Source organism: Dermacentor variabilis, chromosome 3 (genome assembly GCF_050947875.1).
Source record: "Dermacentor variabilis isolate Ectoservices chromosome 3, ASM5094787v1, whole genome shotgun sequence".
Classification (NCBI taxonomy): domain Eukaryota; kingdom Metazoa; phylum Arthropoda; class Arachnida; order Ixodida; family Ixodidae; genus Dermacentor; species Dermacentor variabilis.
Window position 1 is genome coordinate 234,888,324 of NC_134570.1, and position 18,496 is coordinate 234,906,819.

The 18,496-nt window shown below is 46.0% G+C and overlaps 1 protein-coding gene across 1 annotated transcript in view; it reads right to left on the reverse strand.

Moving 5' to 3' along the window:
* Window positions 1–774: 774 nt before the first annotated feature.
* LOC142574438 (uncharacterized) overlaps window positions 775–18,496 on the reverse strand; it is a 184,625-nt gene continuing 166,903 nt past the window's right edge. Inside the window, exon 3 of the mRNA XM_075683518.1 lies at window positions 775–1,532. Coding sequence (XP_075539633.1) covers window positions 1,320–1,532 — 213 coding nt within the window. The 3' untranslated portion in view covers window positions 775–1,319. The remainder of the gene's footprint in view (window positions 1,533–18,496) is intronic.

The window sequence follows — 18,496 nt, forward strand, 5'->3', positions numbered from 1 at the left end:
GGATTGCCTGGTCGCCGCAGCAGGCGATGTGAGCCGTGCTATGTAAGCAGAAAGGCTCTGGGAAAAGAACGGCGCTTGTGGCAGCACAGCAGTGGGTACGGTGGCTGATGAATACGTCATGGATTGCGACGACGTGATGATATATTCGGAGCTGAAAATGAGGAGCCGAAAGTCGGCGAAGGCAGTAGCGACGACGAGGCTGCAGAAGAACTGAGCATGTTAGTGACAACGGTGGCAATCAGGTATGCAACATCCTTCTTTGCACATTGCGTAGCCACTGGTTTTCGCCGCGCGACACGCCGTGAACCATATGAGGATGGCGGCTGCATGGCTGCGCCGTGCACCACCTGGCTCGCGCGCCCGTGCCACGCCCAGCCAGCCAGCCAGGGACCGGAGAGCGACGACCAGGAAGCAGTTCCAGTTGGGTCTTGAGCGGCTCCGAGAGCCTCGGCTGGCCGCTGGCCCCGAAGCTCCCCACCCTTGACGCGCTCAGGTCGGATGATATCGCACTTTCGTCGGACAGAATTTGAGGAACAAAATTAGCGACTTATCTCTTCATGTTAAATAAAAGTTTCATTTCCTTGAATATGCTTAGCCTGGTACAATGCAATTGACACGGTAGGCGATGTTTACAAACAAGTGACCTGTATGACGAAGGTCCCAAGTGCTGCTTCATAACGGCGTTTCACTGGGTCTCGTATAATGCCATATTCCTGTGCCCACGTATTTGTCCCTACACTAGCCGCCTACTGGTGTCAACAACGTGCGCTGCTTCTTACGCTGTCCAACTCAAGCTGTATGCTAATTGATAGACGCGGTGTAGCACGAAAAAAAATGGTGGTATTAGAAAAGAATGTTCATTCACCGGGGAGTATCCCACAGCTATCAAAGGAAATCCACGAGAGTTTCTCAGAAAGCTTCGTAGTTGAAAACAAATTTGTCCTGGTGCGGGCAATGAACTCGGGACACCAACGTCCTTCTGATATCGTGGTTCTTTCATTCTATAGGAGGCAAGGAGACGGCACAGCGAGGCGGAAATAATGGACAAATCAAAGCGCAGGGTCAATGAATGTGGGAAATAAGTGCTGCGGAATTCCGCAAGGTGGAGGAAAGTTCACGAAAGAGGAGAAATGTCATCTACTTGAGAGTGGCAATAATCTACAAAGAAAACCCATATATGAGTCCTTGCAAGCTCGCTATGATGAAAAGCACTCTAAGCGAGCGGCCATCGACGCAGGCTCGCAGGATACGCTCTGCTTTATTACTCGGTGGTTAATGGGGTGACGCCAACGTGAGGTGAGGAACTAGCCGCGAGTGATTCAGAGCCCGTGGTCGACGAGGATGGCCTCCTCGAACTTCTCGCGACACTCCTTGAAGGCCTGGCGAATCTCCACCATGACCTCCTCCCAGATCTTGGTGACGATCACCATGACTTTGGTGTGTGCCACGGGCACTGCCGACGGGCCAGCGCCCCCGACGGCGCCCCCGCTCAGCGCCTGGTCCAGGGTGGCGATAGTCGAGCGGTACGCCACCTGCGGCAGGAAGCGCGCCCGAGCCGTCGTGCTTGAATGTGCTACAGCCACACGAAAATCAACACAACACGAGGTAGCGGGAAACGTATGGTAGTTAGGGAATAGATGCAGAATGTAATAACAGCGAATGTACATTGGTGAAGGCGGTGAAACAGAAGTCCAATTAACTTCCTTGCGAAGTTAATTGCACCTAATTAATTCTATCTGTGTGCGCATCCAGAAAGTGCGTTTGTTGTTTTACTACTAGAACTAACCTTGGCAGTGATAATTCAGTGATATTTGCCATTCGCTGGCCGCCTTCTTTAATATGTCCAGCATGACTATTGACTGGAATACGAACAACTCCCGTGTAGGAGTTTTTTGTGAATGCACGTGCTCAGGTTTTCTCGTACCGAACATTTCCTGCTATGGAATTTTGCCACTTCCTTTACGACGGAAAACAGGCACCGTTTGCTGGAAAACATAGACAGCTTTAGTTTAACGCTAGCATAATAGCTGGGTTCAGGGAAATAGCGTTACCTTTCTGCAAACGAACTGTGACAAGTGAGTTTTATTATATAGCGTGATAGCGCACTTTACGTACGCGACGCTATTGAATTACGCTTTGAATTCCACATACATCGTGCACCTAATTAATTCTATCTGTGTGCGCATCCAGAAAGTGCGTTTGTTGTTTTACTACTAGAACTAACCTTGGCAGTGTAAACCAGACCACCATTATGAAGGCTGCTTCTGTAGTTGTAAAACATGAATACCAAATAAACATTGGATGGGAAAACGGGGCCGCGGTAGCTCAAGTGGTAGAGCATCGCACGCGTAATAAGAAGACGTGGGACCGCTCCCTACCAGCGGCAAGTTGCTTTTTCATCAACTTTCATTGCCAATAATTTATAATTTCTTTAGTTGGAATCAGTAAGTACAAGTAATTTCCCTTATGTTGTCCTTGGTGTCCTTGTTGGCTTCTTAGCATATGATTAATAAAAATTGGGCCCGTAGGTTAACCTCCCTACCTCGTTTATATGTCGAGGAAACGGGGTTAATATAGGGGACTGATTTTTATTATTCACACGCACACACACACACACACACACACACACACACACACACACACACACACACACACACACACACACACACACACACACACACACACACCACACAGATTATATATATATATATATATATGATAAGAGTATGATATAAGAGTGTGGTGAGAGTACAAAGTACGCTGGAGCCACAACCTTATATGTAAAATTACGTTAACGATACCTATCTACACCTATAGCGCGGCAAATGCGACCATGCAGTAATTTCAGCTTGTTGGGGTGCAGTGAAGAAGCGCTCAATGAAGCGCAAGTTGCACACGGACAATACTATATGTTATGCAACATGCACATGGGCACATCTGTGTTCTTTTGATTATCTGTGTATGATCACAAGCTGCGCTGTGTGGAACGCCTCTGAGTACGAGACGTGTAAATCGATAGAAGGCAGGCGTTACTGCTCGTACCGAATTATGAAGGCTGCAACTGCAGCTATGAATATAGAAGGGATCGGGACGGACTCGTGCAGATTTTAAGCAACATTACTTCTGTGCACTCTCTACACTCATGAACAAATGTACACCCTTTTCGTTGTGTATTTGCCGCACAACAATAATAGTAATTTGTGTTGCTTGCGTTTCCTTTCTTGAAAAAGCTGCGGTCGCTACTTTCCTGTCAAGAATGCTTCGTCATGCTAACACGCATGCAGTTCATGACTTGGAAGTACCGGGCTCGAAGCGTTAAAGAAACGAAATGCGGACAAGACAGATGACGATTATTGTTGTGTTAATCAAAATTCACCCAAACAAAACTACACCCAAAGGGTGTAATTTTGGTTAAGAGTGTAGAAGGGTGGATAACTTTATTACGAAGTAGCAATGGGCAGCTCTGCGTCTTAGATGGCGCTCGATGGATGGAATGAATCGATAGATGTTATGAGTGTCCCCTTCGGAATGGGGCTGTGGGTTGCGCCACTAAGCTCTCGCTATTATACTGCCTAATGTCCTACCTAGGTAAAAAAAAACACACACAATAAATTCCCATAACCCAATTTTCTGACCCCCTTATTGTGAACATTGTTTTTGTACGTCTCCGTTTTTGTAGTTTCCCTATTTTTCTTCCACCAATTTTCCAATCACTTCTTACTAAATCTCTATTGCGGACCTGTTTGCCTTCCGCCTCTTCTCCCCTCTTCTCGCAGCAAGGGGGCCAGTGGTACCTAAATAGACCACCACTGCGCCGATATATTCACATTCTAATGAAACGTGCTCCATCATTACAAGCAGTAAAAAGCGCTAAATAAAATAGCGTTTGCAAGTCATCTTTTAAAGATGTGACCTATCTGTCAAAATACCGCGATGACCGTGTACGTCTTATTACCGAAGCTTTCCACATTCATAACAGCGGCGAAGCAGGTGTGAGCCTTCCCTTTATTTCTCTCCTTCCGAAGGAGATTGCCTTCCTATCGCATTAACTGCAATTGCCCCCCGCGCATGCTGAATTCTGTTGATTATGTGCTCTTAGATAGCGGCGGAGTATATATATGCTGACTGAAAGAATAAAGACAGTTGGTTGTGAGTCAGCGCTGTTGTCTTTGTCCCTCTCCTTGTCCTGTTGTTTAGCGCTGTTTACTGCTCGTAATCATGAACCAACCAGCCCAAATGCGTACTCGTGCTCCATCGTTTCCCTAGCTTTACTGCAGCAACAGCATGCTTCTTCTTCCTTCTTGTACGTCGCTTTATAGGTGCGTGTCCTAAGACATTCTGATCTTGCTTCGAAAAGTAATGAGCTTCCTTTTGAGTTATCATCATCGTCATCATCGTCAGCCTGGTTACGCCCACTGCAGGGCAAAGGCCTCTCCCATACTTCTCCAACTACGCCGGTCATGTAGTGATTGTGGCCATGTTGTCCCTGCAAACTTCTTGATCTCATCCGCCCACCTAACTTTCTGCCGTCCCTTGCTACACCTCCCTTCCCTTGGAATCCAGTCCGTAACCCTTAATGACCATCGGTTATGTTCAGTGGCGTAGCCAGAAATTTCGTTCGGGGGGGGGGGGGGGCTCACATTGCAGCTTGGCCTCCTCCTTAAGAGGAAGCTTTAGCTCGGGTGCTCCTATCTAAATAGATGTAGAAGGTTAATTCATTTTTCTCGGCAACCACTGCACCAAATTTGACGAGGTTTGTTGCATTTAAAAGAAAAACTTAAATTCTACTGACTTATGGTTGCGAGTTTTTCATTTAAGTTGTCAATTTTTTATTAAAAATTGGCAAAACTCGCAAATTTTCAGAAAACGAAGTTTTTACGTTTAAAAATATGTAGCCCAACAATGAATAATAATATGAAATTTCTGTGAATCGCATCTAATAGTACATCTACAGCGAACAAAATTGATATGTTACAAATGAATCTCAAAAAATTTAGTAGTATCGAAATACGGCTTTTACAGAACCCTTGTACACCACGTAACCAATTCACGTAAGATACAAGTTGACATACAAAATTTGTCGGCTTTGACACTTACAATAGATGCCGTTTGAAGAACCACGACATCTGTTCTTGAAGCATAGCTGTTAGTTTGTAAACGTCGTGCTTCTATTTTTTCGCACTTTCGATTTTTTCAAAATATTTTAAACAAATTCAGGCCCTAAATCAATATTCCGCTTCCATCGGATACTAGAATTTAGCTTTCTCTCTCAAATGCAACAAGTTTCATTAAAAGCGATCCAATGGTTATTTCAGAAAAGCGTTTCTGCGTTTTACATGTATTTCAATAGGCCGCGTCGGAGTTGGGCCCGAGCTAAAGCTTCCTCTTAAACAATTTGTCGAGGGCCAGTGGCGTAGCTAGGTCGTCTGGCACCCGGGGCCCATAGGTCTTCTGTCACCCCCCCCCCCCCCCCTATGATTTAGTCGAGGAAGGCGAGGATATCGACAATTTCCGGGTTTCAGCTCCAGTACAGCCACCTTGTATACCACGCACGTTCCTCGGTTCCCCCTCTCCTTCGCTTTCTTTCCCAGAGATCGCGAATGCAGCAAATATACACGCTGTTTTTCCTGCGCCAAATAACACAGGGTGCTGCAGTGATAACGTGTGATAAGCCCATGTGCACATCTTCTGTCAGACTGTAAGGCTTGGCAGCCAGTACAAATTCGGCATCGTGGAAAATATGGCTCACGTCACAAGTAACAAAAAATATCTTTATAATAAAGTTTTAAATACCAGTTTTAGCGGCAATATTGCTTTTGGAAAATTGAAGCCTGACATTTATATCTTGCCCAACAACAACTTGACAAAAATCGTCGTAGGTACTATGGCACGCAGTATTTTGTCTGTGGGCAGCCCTGAACGAAAACGAAAATTAAGTTGTTTGTCAGTGACGCTGATCTCCCCACCCTATTAGAAAACGCTACCTGCCTCCCCGCTGCGCGGGCGCCAATGCTATGACAATTACGAGTTCTCTCCATTCTGATCAATAAAGCCTTGTTTTCATTTGTTGCTATACGGACAAACGTGATTATCCGAGCTGCGGTACCACCGCAAGATTGGGAACAGAATAGAGCACGCTTTGCATCGATTCCTGGCGTCACCATAAAAAAAAGAAAGAAAAGGCTGCGATGACGCCCGTGCCAACGAAAGCTTGCACTACTGTTGGTCTGCACTCGCAATGGAGAGGATTAAGGGATCAGCGTCACTGGTCCACTATTTGATATTTCTTTCGCTGCTGCCATATACTGGGCGCCGTCCGCAGTGCCAAAGTACTGTAGGTTGTAGCACCCAAAACGATTTTATTTAAGAAGTTTTTGTTGAGTTAATAATATGAATTTGAGCCCTCAATTCTCGAATTGAAGTGCTTCCTCTATAAGTGCTAATTACGGGATTATTAAGGTTATGGTTATTACTTATCTGCCATATTTCTCGCGCTACCGAGTTCCTAGTAATAACAAAAAGACATAACTTCATAGAATCTCGATCGGGAAATATCCTTACAAAATTCACCTTTTTTTGTAAAATTCTGTGCAGCTGATGCAGACATTATACTTGTGACATGAAGTCACACAACAACAACAGTTTTCTGAAACTTTCGTGGGTAAGAAGGAAAGCGTGAAACATAACGGCAGGTTTCGCAGCGGCTTCTCGCGGAGCGAGCGGGAGAGGGGAAGTAAAAGCAAGCCGGAGATCGCGGCGGGCCCGCGACTACAGCTTGACGAGTCATACGCCGCCAAACTCTGCCGCCGAACCGAGTCTGAAGACGATCCAGAGAATCCCATTCGCGACTTTTGACGGCCCCACTTATGCAACGTCGCTCTCAACGAACGCTTCGCCGTAAACGCGAGCGCCGGGCGCGCTGGTTGAACGCCCTCTTGCTGCTGTCTTTGTTCGTCTTCGCTGCGCGTCCTGAACGGAAGAGTGACCCAAGAGCCCGAACGCCTTAGAACGCCTCACCGTATGTTTAGCGACTCCTGCTCCCAGCATGAACGCACAGCGCGAGCGCACCCCACAGGAAACGTTCCGCTAAGGCGAGTAGTTTAGCGACCATTTCGCGAATTAAAATTTTTTAGCTCGCACATTCGTGCAATAATTTCGGGGGGGGGGGGGGAGGGAGGGGTTGATAGAGCTGCAGCCGACAATTCTGCGGCGCAACGCATCGGGTGCATTAGCCCAGGCTACTGGATGCCGGAGCATTCTTTGCAATTTGCGCCCAGTCAAGCCGGTGGAAAGAGGGGTGTCTTCAGGCGTATATGACACCCCCCCACTGGCCCCTTGCACCCGGGGCCCACGGCACCCCGGCCCCCCCTGTTGCTACGCCACTGTCGAGAGCTCATATACATGAATAATAGCTGCATTGCCATCACCAAAAATGCGGCAAACGAATTCTTGAACGCTACGCACTGTCAGTACATGTCATATATGTATTTTTTCATAAAATGATATACTCGTATGTGGCGTAGATTGTCCCCAAAATAACTGATATCAATGCTTCCATGTTTTTTGTCTACTTATTAAGTAAATAAAATATCACACGATCTTAAGAACTATATCAGTTCGAAATCAGCAAAGCAGTTCATGTAGCTGATATGAAAAATGTAAAGGCCATGAAATGAACAGGTTGAGGACAAATATGTTAATGAAACTTTGTCATTCAAGAACCTTGTTTACATATTTGTACATATACAACGGCCAGGGAAAAATCTCTATGACGCTGCCTTTTATTCCAATGTATTACGCAGGAGCAGCTGTCACCGGTCGTGTATCGTGAATAATTGCACCGAGATTATTGTCCCAACAGAGAGCACGTATATAAAGACATTCTGCAACATAGACGAGGGCGAGTCAAATGAAAGTGAGCCAATGCAAATATATAACAAACGGGGTTCCTTATTTAAAAGTAGTCTCCGTGAGCATTTAGACATTTGTCCCATTCACTAACGAGTCGGTTGATTCCCGTCTCATAAAACTCCTTGGGTTGCTGCTTCAAAAAATCTGCAACTGACTCTTCTACGTCATCGTCCGACACGAATCTGTTTCCGTTGAGCTATTTTTCATTCGTCCCAAAATGTGGAAATCAGAAGGCGACAGGTCTCAGTAGTATAGGGAATGTTGCAGCGTTTCCCACTTGAACTTTGCCAGTTTTGTATAACCACATCAGCAACGTGGGGATGGGCACTGTCGTGAAACCATTAAGATTTAATTTTGGGGTGTTACGTGCCAAAACCACTTTCTGATTATGAGGCGCACTGTAGTGGAGGACTCCGGAAATTTCGACCACCTAGGGTTCTTTAACGTGCACCTAAATCTAAGTACACGGGTGTTTTCGCCTTTCGCCCCCAACGAAATTCGGCCGCCGTGACCGGGATTCGATTCCGCGAGCTCGTGCTCAACAGCCCAACACCATAGCCAGGTCGAGGAACAAGATGACCCCATTCGCCACTTTTCCACTTCGTTTGCTCTTGATTGCGACACGCAGACGATCCAGCGTTTCACAATATCGGAAACGAATAATAGTCTCTCCAGCTTTAGCAAATTCTACCAGTAATGGCTCCTGACGATAGAAAAAAAAAGAAAGTCAACAACACTTTCCCGGCGGAAATGACGGTTTTGCTTTCTTGGGGGTGGTGAATTCGAATATTTCCACTGTAAGGTTTGCCGTCGTATTTCAGGCTCGTAGTAGTGGCACCATGGTTCATCCCCGATCACAATAGCATACAAGAAGTCATCACCCTCATTGTGATACAGGATCAGATGAGTTAAGGCAGCGCAGAACCTTCTTCTGGCGGTGGTTCAAAATCTTCGGTATCCATTGCGCACACAAGAGCCGATAATCGAGATGTTCATGAATTATGGTGTGAACAGAAGCATGGCTGATGTTCGCACGCTCTGCCAGTTCATCGATGCTTATCCTCCGTTCTTGTCTCATCACCTCATCAACTTTTGCAGTCTTGTTAAGGATGATTTCACGATGGCTTTAGTCCCGTCTTGGATCGTCTTTGCAACTTCCACGTCCTCCTTGAGCCGTTTGCTCTAACGCTTCACAGTGGCCAATGAAATGCGATCTTCAACGTACACGGCAGCCATACGGCGACTAATTTCTTTTTACGAAATACCTTCAGCAGTCAAAACCTTCAAGGCACCACGCCGTTCAAATTTTAGAGTTTCCAATATGTCACGCAGCCATGTTCAACCGAATGTAGGAGAGCATTACAGAATCTTTATCCTCACACCTGCGTGTCACTTTTGTAAATGAGACATCCCTCTCTTGTACGCACATGCCTCGCAGATAATGAATCGAACTATTATTGCGCGGGGAGGGTCGGCTCACTTTCATTGGACTCGCCATCGTGCATTAGAAATGCGAAGAAACAGTGGAATATACAAATGCGAAGATACAGCTTGATAAAGGGAAAAAATAGTGTCACGGGAAACAAAGTTCGCTGCATGTATACACAAAACCTCGCAACAAGATATGCAAATATAGGTATAAGTCCCCAATATTTCTACGTATCTAAGCAAAAAGCCACTGTTATAACGTGTCAAACAAGGCAAATAAGCATGTTGCGCAATCACAGATTCAAAGATCACAGAATCCTAAGGCCCGCCCACCCTCCTTCCACGTCCCCCGATGTATAGCGCACGACGGAAGGCGGCGCGCTGGCTGCCCGCTTTTCTCCTTTGCGCACACAAGACTCAGCCACCATTGCCGGCTCCCCCATTCCACCCCCCCCTACGCTTTCCCTCGCACGTACACCATGCGGCGCGATGTCACGATGTTATCACCCTTGGACTTTATCCGAAAGATGAGAGGGGACGGCGACGGCAGGAATCCGCCTGGAGTGTCCATATAATTGCTATCGCAATAATATAGTAAGAGTATCCGGCAACTGAAGCGTCCCGTGGCCCATTGCTTCCCGCAAAATAAGAAGTAACAAAATCGAACTTTCACCATGCGACAATTCGCTGCGCCGCACCAATGTGATTTTTTTCTTCCTTTTCAGGGGCGGGGCCACCGAAATGAACAAACGCATTCGAATGGCCACAATCGAATGCCTAGTTTGTGCACCTAATGTGGTTACCTTAGGAATATCGAAGAAAACGTGAGACGCTTGGTCCACCGAGAGCCAATACGCATATTTCTCGGTATCCTACACTAGCGAGACAAGACTTTCCGGAGAGGTTGCGCTCAAGCGAACGCGGTGCAATCCATCGAGTCCCTACAGTGATGGCGGCGAGCGACCATTGTTTCTTTTTCTAGTCTGCTAGCCAGAAAGCGACTAAAACTCTAGAAGGCGAAAATCCACTCGGTCAGAGTAAACCGAATGCGCACCGAAGTGCGCCGCGCGGTGTTCGGCGCAATACCAGAAAAACGCATGCGCTCTGGCTGGCTCTGGCAGCCCGCGGGTAGGGTAGCGAGAACAAAGAAAAATTGAAGAGGCTCAATGTGTCCTCGTAAATAAAAGTCAAAGTAGAAAAAAATAAACAAGAATGTAGTTACCTTGGCTGGCTTTGGTTTCTTGACATGGTTGCTTTGGCGTAGGTGAAAAAAAAATTTTATTATGTAACATGACGGCACAAATGAACCACCACAACGTTTCGTCTCATCGGACCACGCTGTGTGCTTTGTCAACTTGTCTTATAGTGGGCTGATTTGGCTTGTCCCGTTGCATGTTCCGATGTAAGATTTTAGAAAAGTCAATGAAGCTTTGGTGTCAAATGTTTAAGACAACATTAAACGCACAAGGTTCCGCCATTGAAAATCTAAAGCCCAACTTTGGAAATGTCAGTGCACCTTTCACATCGAAAGTTTATGAGAACTTTATACCTATAACGTTTCAGAATTGACATCCATGCGCTCCATAGATTCTGCGGCCACCGCGATTTGCTGCGACCAGCCCGCTCGCCATCAAAACGCCCTTGAAACTTTGTGCTCGGATGGGAATCCTTCCGTTATGTAACTCCAGGTGCATGGGCGTTGCCGCGAAATCCAGGCCGAGTTCGCAATGTTCGCGGTGAAATGTCATTGCGTTCGTGAAAAAGGCATTCTAGACAAAATCCAGTAGGGTTTCCGGCGCCGGGAGTTGCTTTGGTCGGCGGTGCATGGACCGCACGAGAAAATTTCGGGGGGGGGGGCTGAAGCCCCATAAGCCCCCCCCCCTGGCTACGCCCCCGGTTATCTTCCCTCCTCATTACATGTCCTGCCCATGCCCATTTATTTTTCTTGATATCAGCTAAGATGTCATTACCTCCCGTTTGTTCCCTCACCCAATCTGATGTTTAATTATCCCTTAAGGTTACACCTATCATTCTTCTTTCCATAGCTGGTTGTGTCGTCCTCAATTTAAGTAGAACCTTTTTCGTAAGCCTCCAGGTTTCTGCTCCGTACGTGAGTACTGGTAAGACACAGCTGTTATACACTTTTCTCTTGAGGGATAATGGCAACCTACTGTTCATGATCTGAGAATGCCTGTCAAACGTACCCCAGCCCATTCTTATCTTTCTGATTATTTCAGTCTCATGATCCGGACCTGCGGACACTACCTGTCCTAAGTAGATGTATTCCCTTGCCAGTTCCAGTGCCCCGCTACCTATGGTAAGCTGCTGTTCTGTTCCGAAACTGTTAAACATTACTTTAATTTTCTGCAGATTAATTTTTAGTCCCGCTCTTCTGTTTTGCCTCTCCAGGTCAGTGAGCATGCATTGCAATTGATCCCCTGAGTTACTAAGCAAGGGAATATGGCGGGCTCGGTGGCTGTGCCACAACACGGCTGCATAATCCACTTGTCTTCGCCATGCAGGTGTACTCGTCCTCGATCATCTGCGTCATGCTCCCTGCTGTCTTTTGCGCTACCTGGGCGACCGCGATTGAGCGTGCGCCGTTGCGCGGCGCGGCTGACGGAAGGACATTGTGCGCAGCAACTCCCAACCTGCCGACTCAAGTCAACTTGACACTCAGCGCAGACTGGGAGGCCCCGTCGTCAGCAACAACACTCACCGTGCCAACTATAAAGGAGCAACGACCGTCCACCGCACCCTGCGGGCTTGGTGGCTGTGCCACAACACGGTTGCATAATCCACTTGTCTTCGCCATGCAGGTTGGTAACCATCGAACTCTATTCACAAAAAAAAAAAAACCAGCAACTACTTTTTGGTACAGCTTCCGAGCCCCCAGTGTTGCCTTGCTACCTGTATCGAGTGCTTTCATGTTGTTCGGTCCCTATTACTGATGTGCGGTGACATTGAGAGCAACCCCGGCCCTGACAAGCTAGACGTAATCCTTGGCGAACTAAAAAAGATGTCTACTGGCCAGACAGAATTGGTTAAGGAAAGGAAGTGCAAGAGCTTAAGGGCCAACTGCTGTCAATGGACCAGAAAATGACTAATCTAACTACGCGTCTCAGCGCCTTAGAAACTCACTGCGAAAGGCTATCTACAGTCCGCAGTGATCTGGAGGGAATTCAGGCCACTTCGGCTGCAACGTCTCGTTTAGTTGGTGTGCTGGAAGCTCATCTAGATGACGCAGAGAATCGCTCTCGGCGCAATAACCTACTTTTCTATGGTTTACCCGATACCAACCCCACTGAAACGTATTCGCTTACAGAAGATTTGATGATTCACCACTGCTCTGACCCCCTGGACACCCAGTTGAGCCCTAACGACATTGAACGCGCCTATCGCCTCGGACGACACTCTAAGGAGAGGAAACGCCCAATTATCGTTAAGTTTCCATCCTTTAAAACTAAAGAATCAATTCTTTCTAAAGGTTCAAAATTCAAAGGTACAGACTACAGCGTAGGTGAAAACTTTTCGCGTCGCGTTCAAAGCTGCCGGAAACATCTTGTCGCTTTTGCCAGGGCGAAGTACGTGCCTTTTTCCCGGAGATTTAAAACTTTGCATATTGGCCCCAAACGTTACGTTTTTGATGAACCTTCAGAATCTGTAAAAGAAATATCTTAGCAATCAACTCATCCTTGCCGGTCATCGCGCTATCCCCCACCTACGCCATGTGCCAACGTTTCAATATCAGTAATCTTTACTAACATTTGCAGCTTCCTGCCGAAACGCGATATCGTATAGAACCTTGTAACTTCGTCAGGCAGCAATCTACTTATATTAACTGAAACGTGGTTGAACAACGATATCACTGACTCAGAAATGCTGTTTGACATGCCAAATTTTAATCTTTTTCGCGCTGAACGCAAGTATTCTCGTGGGGGAGGAGTCCTAATTGCAGTCAGGGAACAATTGTCTTGTTCTGCCATTCATGTAGCGTCAGACTTAGAAATGTTGTGGATTATGTGCCGCGCCTCACCTCTGACGTTATTAATCGGCGTGTGTTATAGGCCACCTCGCAAAAGTCCCGACTTTCCCCGCAAGCTTCATAATGTTCTAAATAAACTAGTATCAAAGCACCCTAAAGCACACATCCTACTATTTGGGGACTTCAATTACCCCAATATCGACTGGAGTAACCAACCTCAGCCCATAGTCAGTCAAGAAGGCCCGAATGACTTCATTGACGTTTGCTTTACAACTTGACCCAAGTTGTATCCGAACCGACACGCGTCGCAGGGGAAGCAGCGAACACTCTGGATCTCATACTGAGCACTCATCCAGACAGTCAATTTTATTACAGGCCTCCGAGAAATCAGCGACCATAAAGTAATCCATGCCAACTTTAACTTCTCACCTGAATTAAAACAAGCTTCCCAGAAAACTATTAGGCTCTACGATAAGGGGAACTACGAAGCAATCAACTCTGAAATAACGAACTTTCTATCGGTCTTTGAAACGTCCTATCTTTCCAGAAGTGTAAATGAGAACTGGACCCTTTTCAAACATAAAATTATCGAACTAACAAATAAATACATTCCGTCATGCAGTTTACGAAAGAGTAATCAGAAATCCTGGTTCACAAAGACACTGAAAAGGTTCGAAAAGAAGAAAAAACACGCATTTGGTACAGCTAAACGCCACGCAAACCCCCACGCATGGGAAAAATATTATGAAGCTGAGAACGCATACTTGGCCGAGATTGGAAGTGCTAAGCGCTCATTTTACGAACTAGTACTGCCAAAAATGATAGTTGATAAGCCCAAGAAATTCTAGAAGGTGATAAACCCGAAGGAAGCGCGCGCTATCACACTCACTAACACTGCTGGTGAAATCATGGCTGATGTCGACTGTGCAGACATCTTTAACACAGCATTTTCATCTGTTTTTACCGACGAATCCGAAGCACCATGTTTTACATTGCCGCTTATTATTACTGCAGCCATGGACGCCATAACTTTCAGCAGTAGTGGAATTTCGTGCATAATAGATAAAATAAAAAATTCATCTGCCGCCGGCATAGATGACATCAATCCAAAAATTTTGAAAAACGCTAACCCAGCCTGTTCCAGTATTTTCTGTTTATTGTTTTCACAATCACTCTCTGAAGGAACCATTCCAGACGACTGGAAAGTGGGGAAGGTCGTTCCCGTGCACAAAACAGGTAATGGTGATTCACCTCTTAATTACCGGCACATTTTATTAACAAGTATTCCCTGCAAAATCATGGAACACGTCATTTACTCCCAAATCTTGCAATTCTTAGATTCCAATAACTTCTTTCATCCGTCACAGCATGGTTTTCGTAAGGGTTTCTCGTGCGAGACTCAACTAGCCATTTTTCTTCATGACATTCACGCCAACCTTGATATTAATCTACAAACTGACGCCATCTTCTTAGACTTCGCTAAGGCGTTCGATAAAGTACCTCACCAACGCTTGCTTCTTAAACTTTCCCAGTTAAACCTACATCCAAACATCATCGCGTGGATTAACGAATTCCTCACGCACCGCTCTCAGTCTGTCTTCATAAATAACCAATCCTCCAACCCGCTCCCAGTCACCTCTGGCGTCCCGTAGGGTTCCGTCCTCGATCCCTTGTTATTCCTCATTTACATTAACGACTTACCCCAGCGCGTATCTTGTCGTATCCGCTTGTTCGCTGATGATTGCGTTATTTATCGTTCGGTAACTAACCCTTCTGACCAAGAATCCCTTCAGGCAAACCTAAGCCTCGTGCTAAACTGGTGTTCGCAGTGGATGATGACACTCAACCGTAACAAATGTAAGTACATGTCTTTTCACCGCCGTCGCAAACCTTTTGTTTTTGAATATACCGTTTCTAACTTCCCTGTTGACCTCGTCCAGTCTTACAAATACTTAGGTATCACCATTTCTGATGACTCATCTTGGCGACTGCACGTAACTAACCTAATATCATCAGCTAATAAAACATTGGGTTTCTTAAAACGTCTCCTGAGGGAAGCCCCTCAACACGTCAGACTACAAGCATACATCTCACTTATCAGAACTAAACTGGAATACGCATCGTCCATCTGGAACCCTCATCAAGCATATTAACAAATGCCATCGAAGCTGTACAAAACCGAGCTACCAGATTTACTCACTCTTCATACTCATACGATATTAGCATATCATCTCTAAAATTACAATTAGGTTTGTGTGATCTTTCTGCTCGCCGTCGCATTGCCAGTCTTTTGTATCACAAGTTTTTTTATTCGCCCCTAAGACAAGAACCATACATCTGCGCACCCCCACCACGCAGATCCCATCGCATCGGTCACCCTCTTCAAGTTTTGCGTCCAAGAGCCCGTACTACTACCTTCATGAACTCATTTTTTTCACGAACAGCAACTGACTGGAACGGCCTTCCTCACCATGTCGCTGTCATAACCTCTCCATCCACATTTTCGACTTCTGTGAACGCCTGTATCTTGTAAACGCCACCCCTTATGTAACACCCCAAAAGGGGTCCTTAAGGAAAATAAAGTGATGTGATGTGATGTGATCATCAGCGAATCGCAAGTTACTCAGGTATTCTCCATTAACTTTTATCCCCAATTCTTCCTAATCCAGGTCTCTGAATACCTCCTGTAAACACGCTGTGAATAGCAATGGAGAGATCGTATCTCCCTGCCTGACGCCTTTCTTTATTGTGATTTTGTTGCTTTCTTTATGGAGGACTGCGGTGGCTGTGCAATCGCTATACATATCTTTCACTGTTTCTACATACGGCTCATCTACACCCTGATTCCGTAATGTCTCCATGACTGCTGAGGTTTCGACTGAATCAAATGCTTTCTCGTAATCAATGAAAGCTATATATAAGGGTTGGTTATATTCCGCACATTTCTCTATCACCTGATTGATAGTGTGAATATGGTCTATTGTTGAGTAGCCTTTACGGAATCCTACCTGGTCCTTTGGTTGACAGAAGTCTAAGGTGTTCCTGATTCTATTTGCGATTACCTTAGTAAATACGTTGTAGGCAACGGACAGTAAGCTGATCGGTTTATAATTTTCAAGTCTTTGGCGTCCCCTTTCTTATGGATTAAGATTGTGTTAGCGTTCTTCCGAGATTCCGGTACGCTCGAAGTCATGAGGCATTGCGTATAGAGGGTAGCCAGTTTTTCTAGAACAATCTGCCCCCCATCCTTCAAAAATCTGCTGTTACCTGATCCTCGCCAGCGGCCTTCCCCCTTTCCATAGCTCCCAAGGCTTTCCTTACTTCTTCTGGCGTTACTTGTGGGATTTCAAATTCCTCTAGACTATTCTCTCTCCTAGTATCGTCGTGGATGCCACTGGTAGTGTACAAATCTGTATAGAACTCCTCAGCCACTTGAACTATCTCATCCATATTAGTATTGATATTGCCGGCTTAGTCTCTTAACGCATGCATCTGATTCTTGCCTATTCCTAGTTTCTTCTTCACTGCTTTTAGGCTTACTCCGTTCCTGAGAGCATCTTCAATTCTATCCACATTATACTTCCTTATGTCTGCTGTCTTACGCTTGTTAATTAACTTGGAAAGTTCTGCCAGTTCTATTCTAGCTGTAGGGTTCGATACTTTCACATATTGGCGTTCCTTGATCAGATCTTTCGTCTCCTGCGATAGCTTACTGGCATCCTGTCTAACGGAGTTACCACCAACTTCTATTGCACACTTCTTAATGATGCTCATAGGATTGTCGTTCATATCTTCAACACTCAAGGTCGTCTTCCTGCATTAAAGCCGAATACCTGCTCTGTAGCTTGATCCGGAATTCTTCTATTTCCCCTCTTACCGCTAGCTCATTGATCGGCTTCTTATGTACCATTTCTTCCGTTCCCTCCTCAAGTCTAGGCTAATTCGAGTTCTTACCATCCTATGGTCACTGCAGCGCACCATGCCGAGCACGTACACATCTTGTATGATTCCAGGGTTAGTGCAGAGTATGAGATCTATTTCATTTCTAGTCTCGCCATCCGGGCTACTCCACGTCCCCTTTCGGCTACCCGTTTGCGGAAGAAGGCATTCATTATCTGCATATTATTCTGTTCTGCAAACTCTACTAATAACTCTCCCCTGCTACGCCTAGAGCCTATGCCATATTCCCCCACTGACTTGTCTCCAGCCTGCTTCTTGCCTACCTTGGCATTGAAGTCGCCCATCAGTATAGTGTATTTTGTTTTGACTTTACCCATCGCAGATTCCACGTCTTCATAGAAGCTTTCAACTTCCTGGTCATCATGACTGGATGTAGGGTCGTAGACCTGTACGACCTTCAATTTGTACCTCTTATTAAGTTTCACAACAAGACCTGACACCCTCTCGTTAATGCTATAGAATTCCTGTATGTTACCAGCTATATTTTTATTAATCAGGAATCCGACTCTTAGTTCTCGTTTCTCCGCTAAGCCCCGGTCGCACAGGACGTGCCCGTTTTTTAGCACTGCATATGCTTCATTTGTACTCCTAACTTCACTGAGCCCTGTTATATCCAGTTTACTGCCCTCTTATTCCTCGAATAGCACTGCTAGACTCGCCTCACTAGATAACGTTCTAGCGTTAAACGTTGCTAGGTTCAGATTCCAATGACGGCCTGTCTGGAACCAGAGATTCTTAGCACTCTCTGCTGCGTCGCAGGTCCTACCGCCGCCGTGGTCAGTTGCTTCACGGCTGCTGGGGACTTAGGGCCGAGGTTTGATTGTTGTGTTCATATGGGAGGTTGTGGCCAAGTACTGCACCAGGGTGGCCAATCCTGCTCTGGTGAGGGAGTACGTTACCAGTTCTGGTCACCGGGATTAGGCCGCACTCCAGGCCTGTTCATTCAATTTTTATGAACACGCGAATATTTTTAATCCGGTGGGAAATTGCGGGGCACCGGGATTCGAACGACGGTCCTCTTGCACGCGAGGCGGATGGTCTATCTCTACGCCACCGCTGCACCATCAGTTATGATAAATTGTTTCTTTCCTGATTTCGTTTCTTCCTCTTAAGTAGTTACTCATGGCAAGTTTCTTTTACATTGTCGCCACCCATGGGATTATTCCAGTCTCTCTGACTTTCCTCTTGATGTTCTTTGTTGCTGCGTTCCTC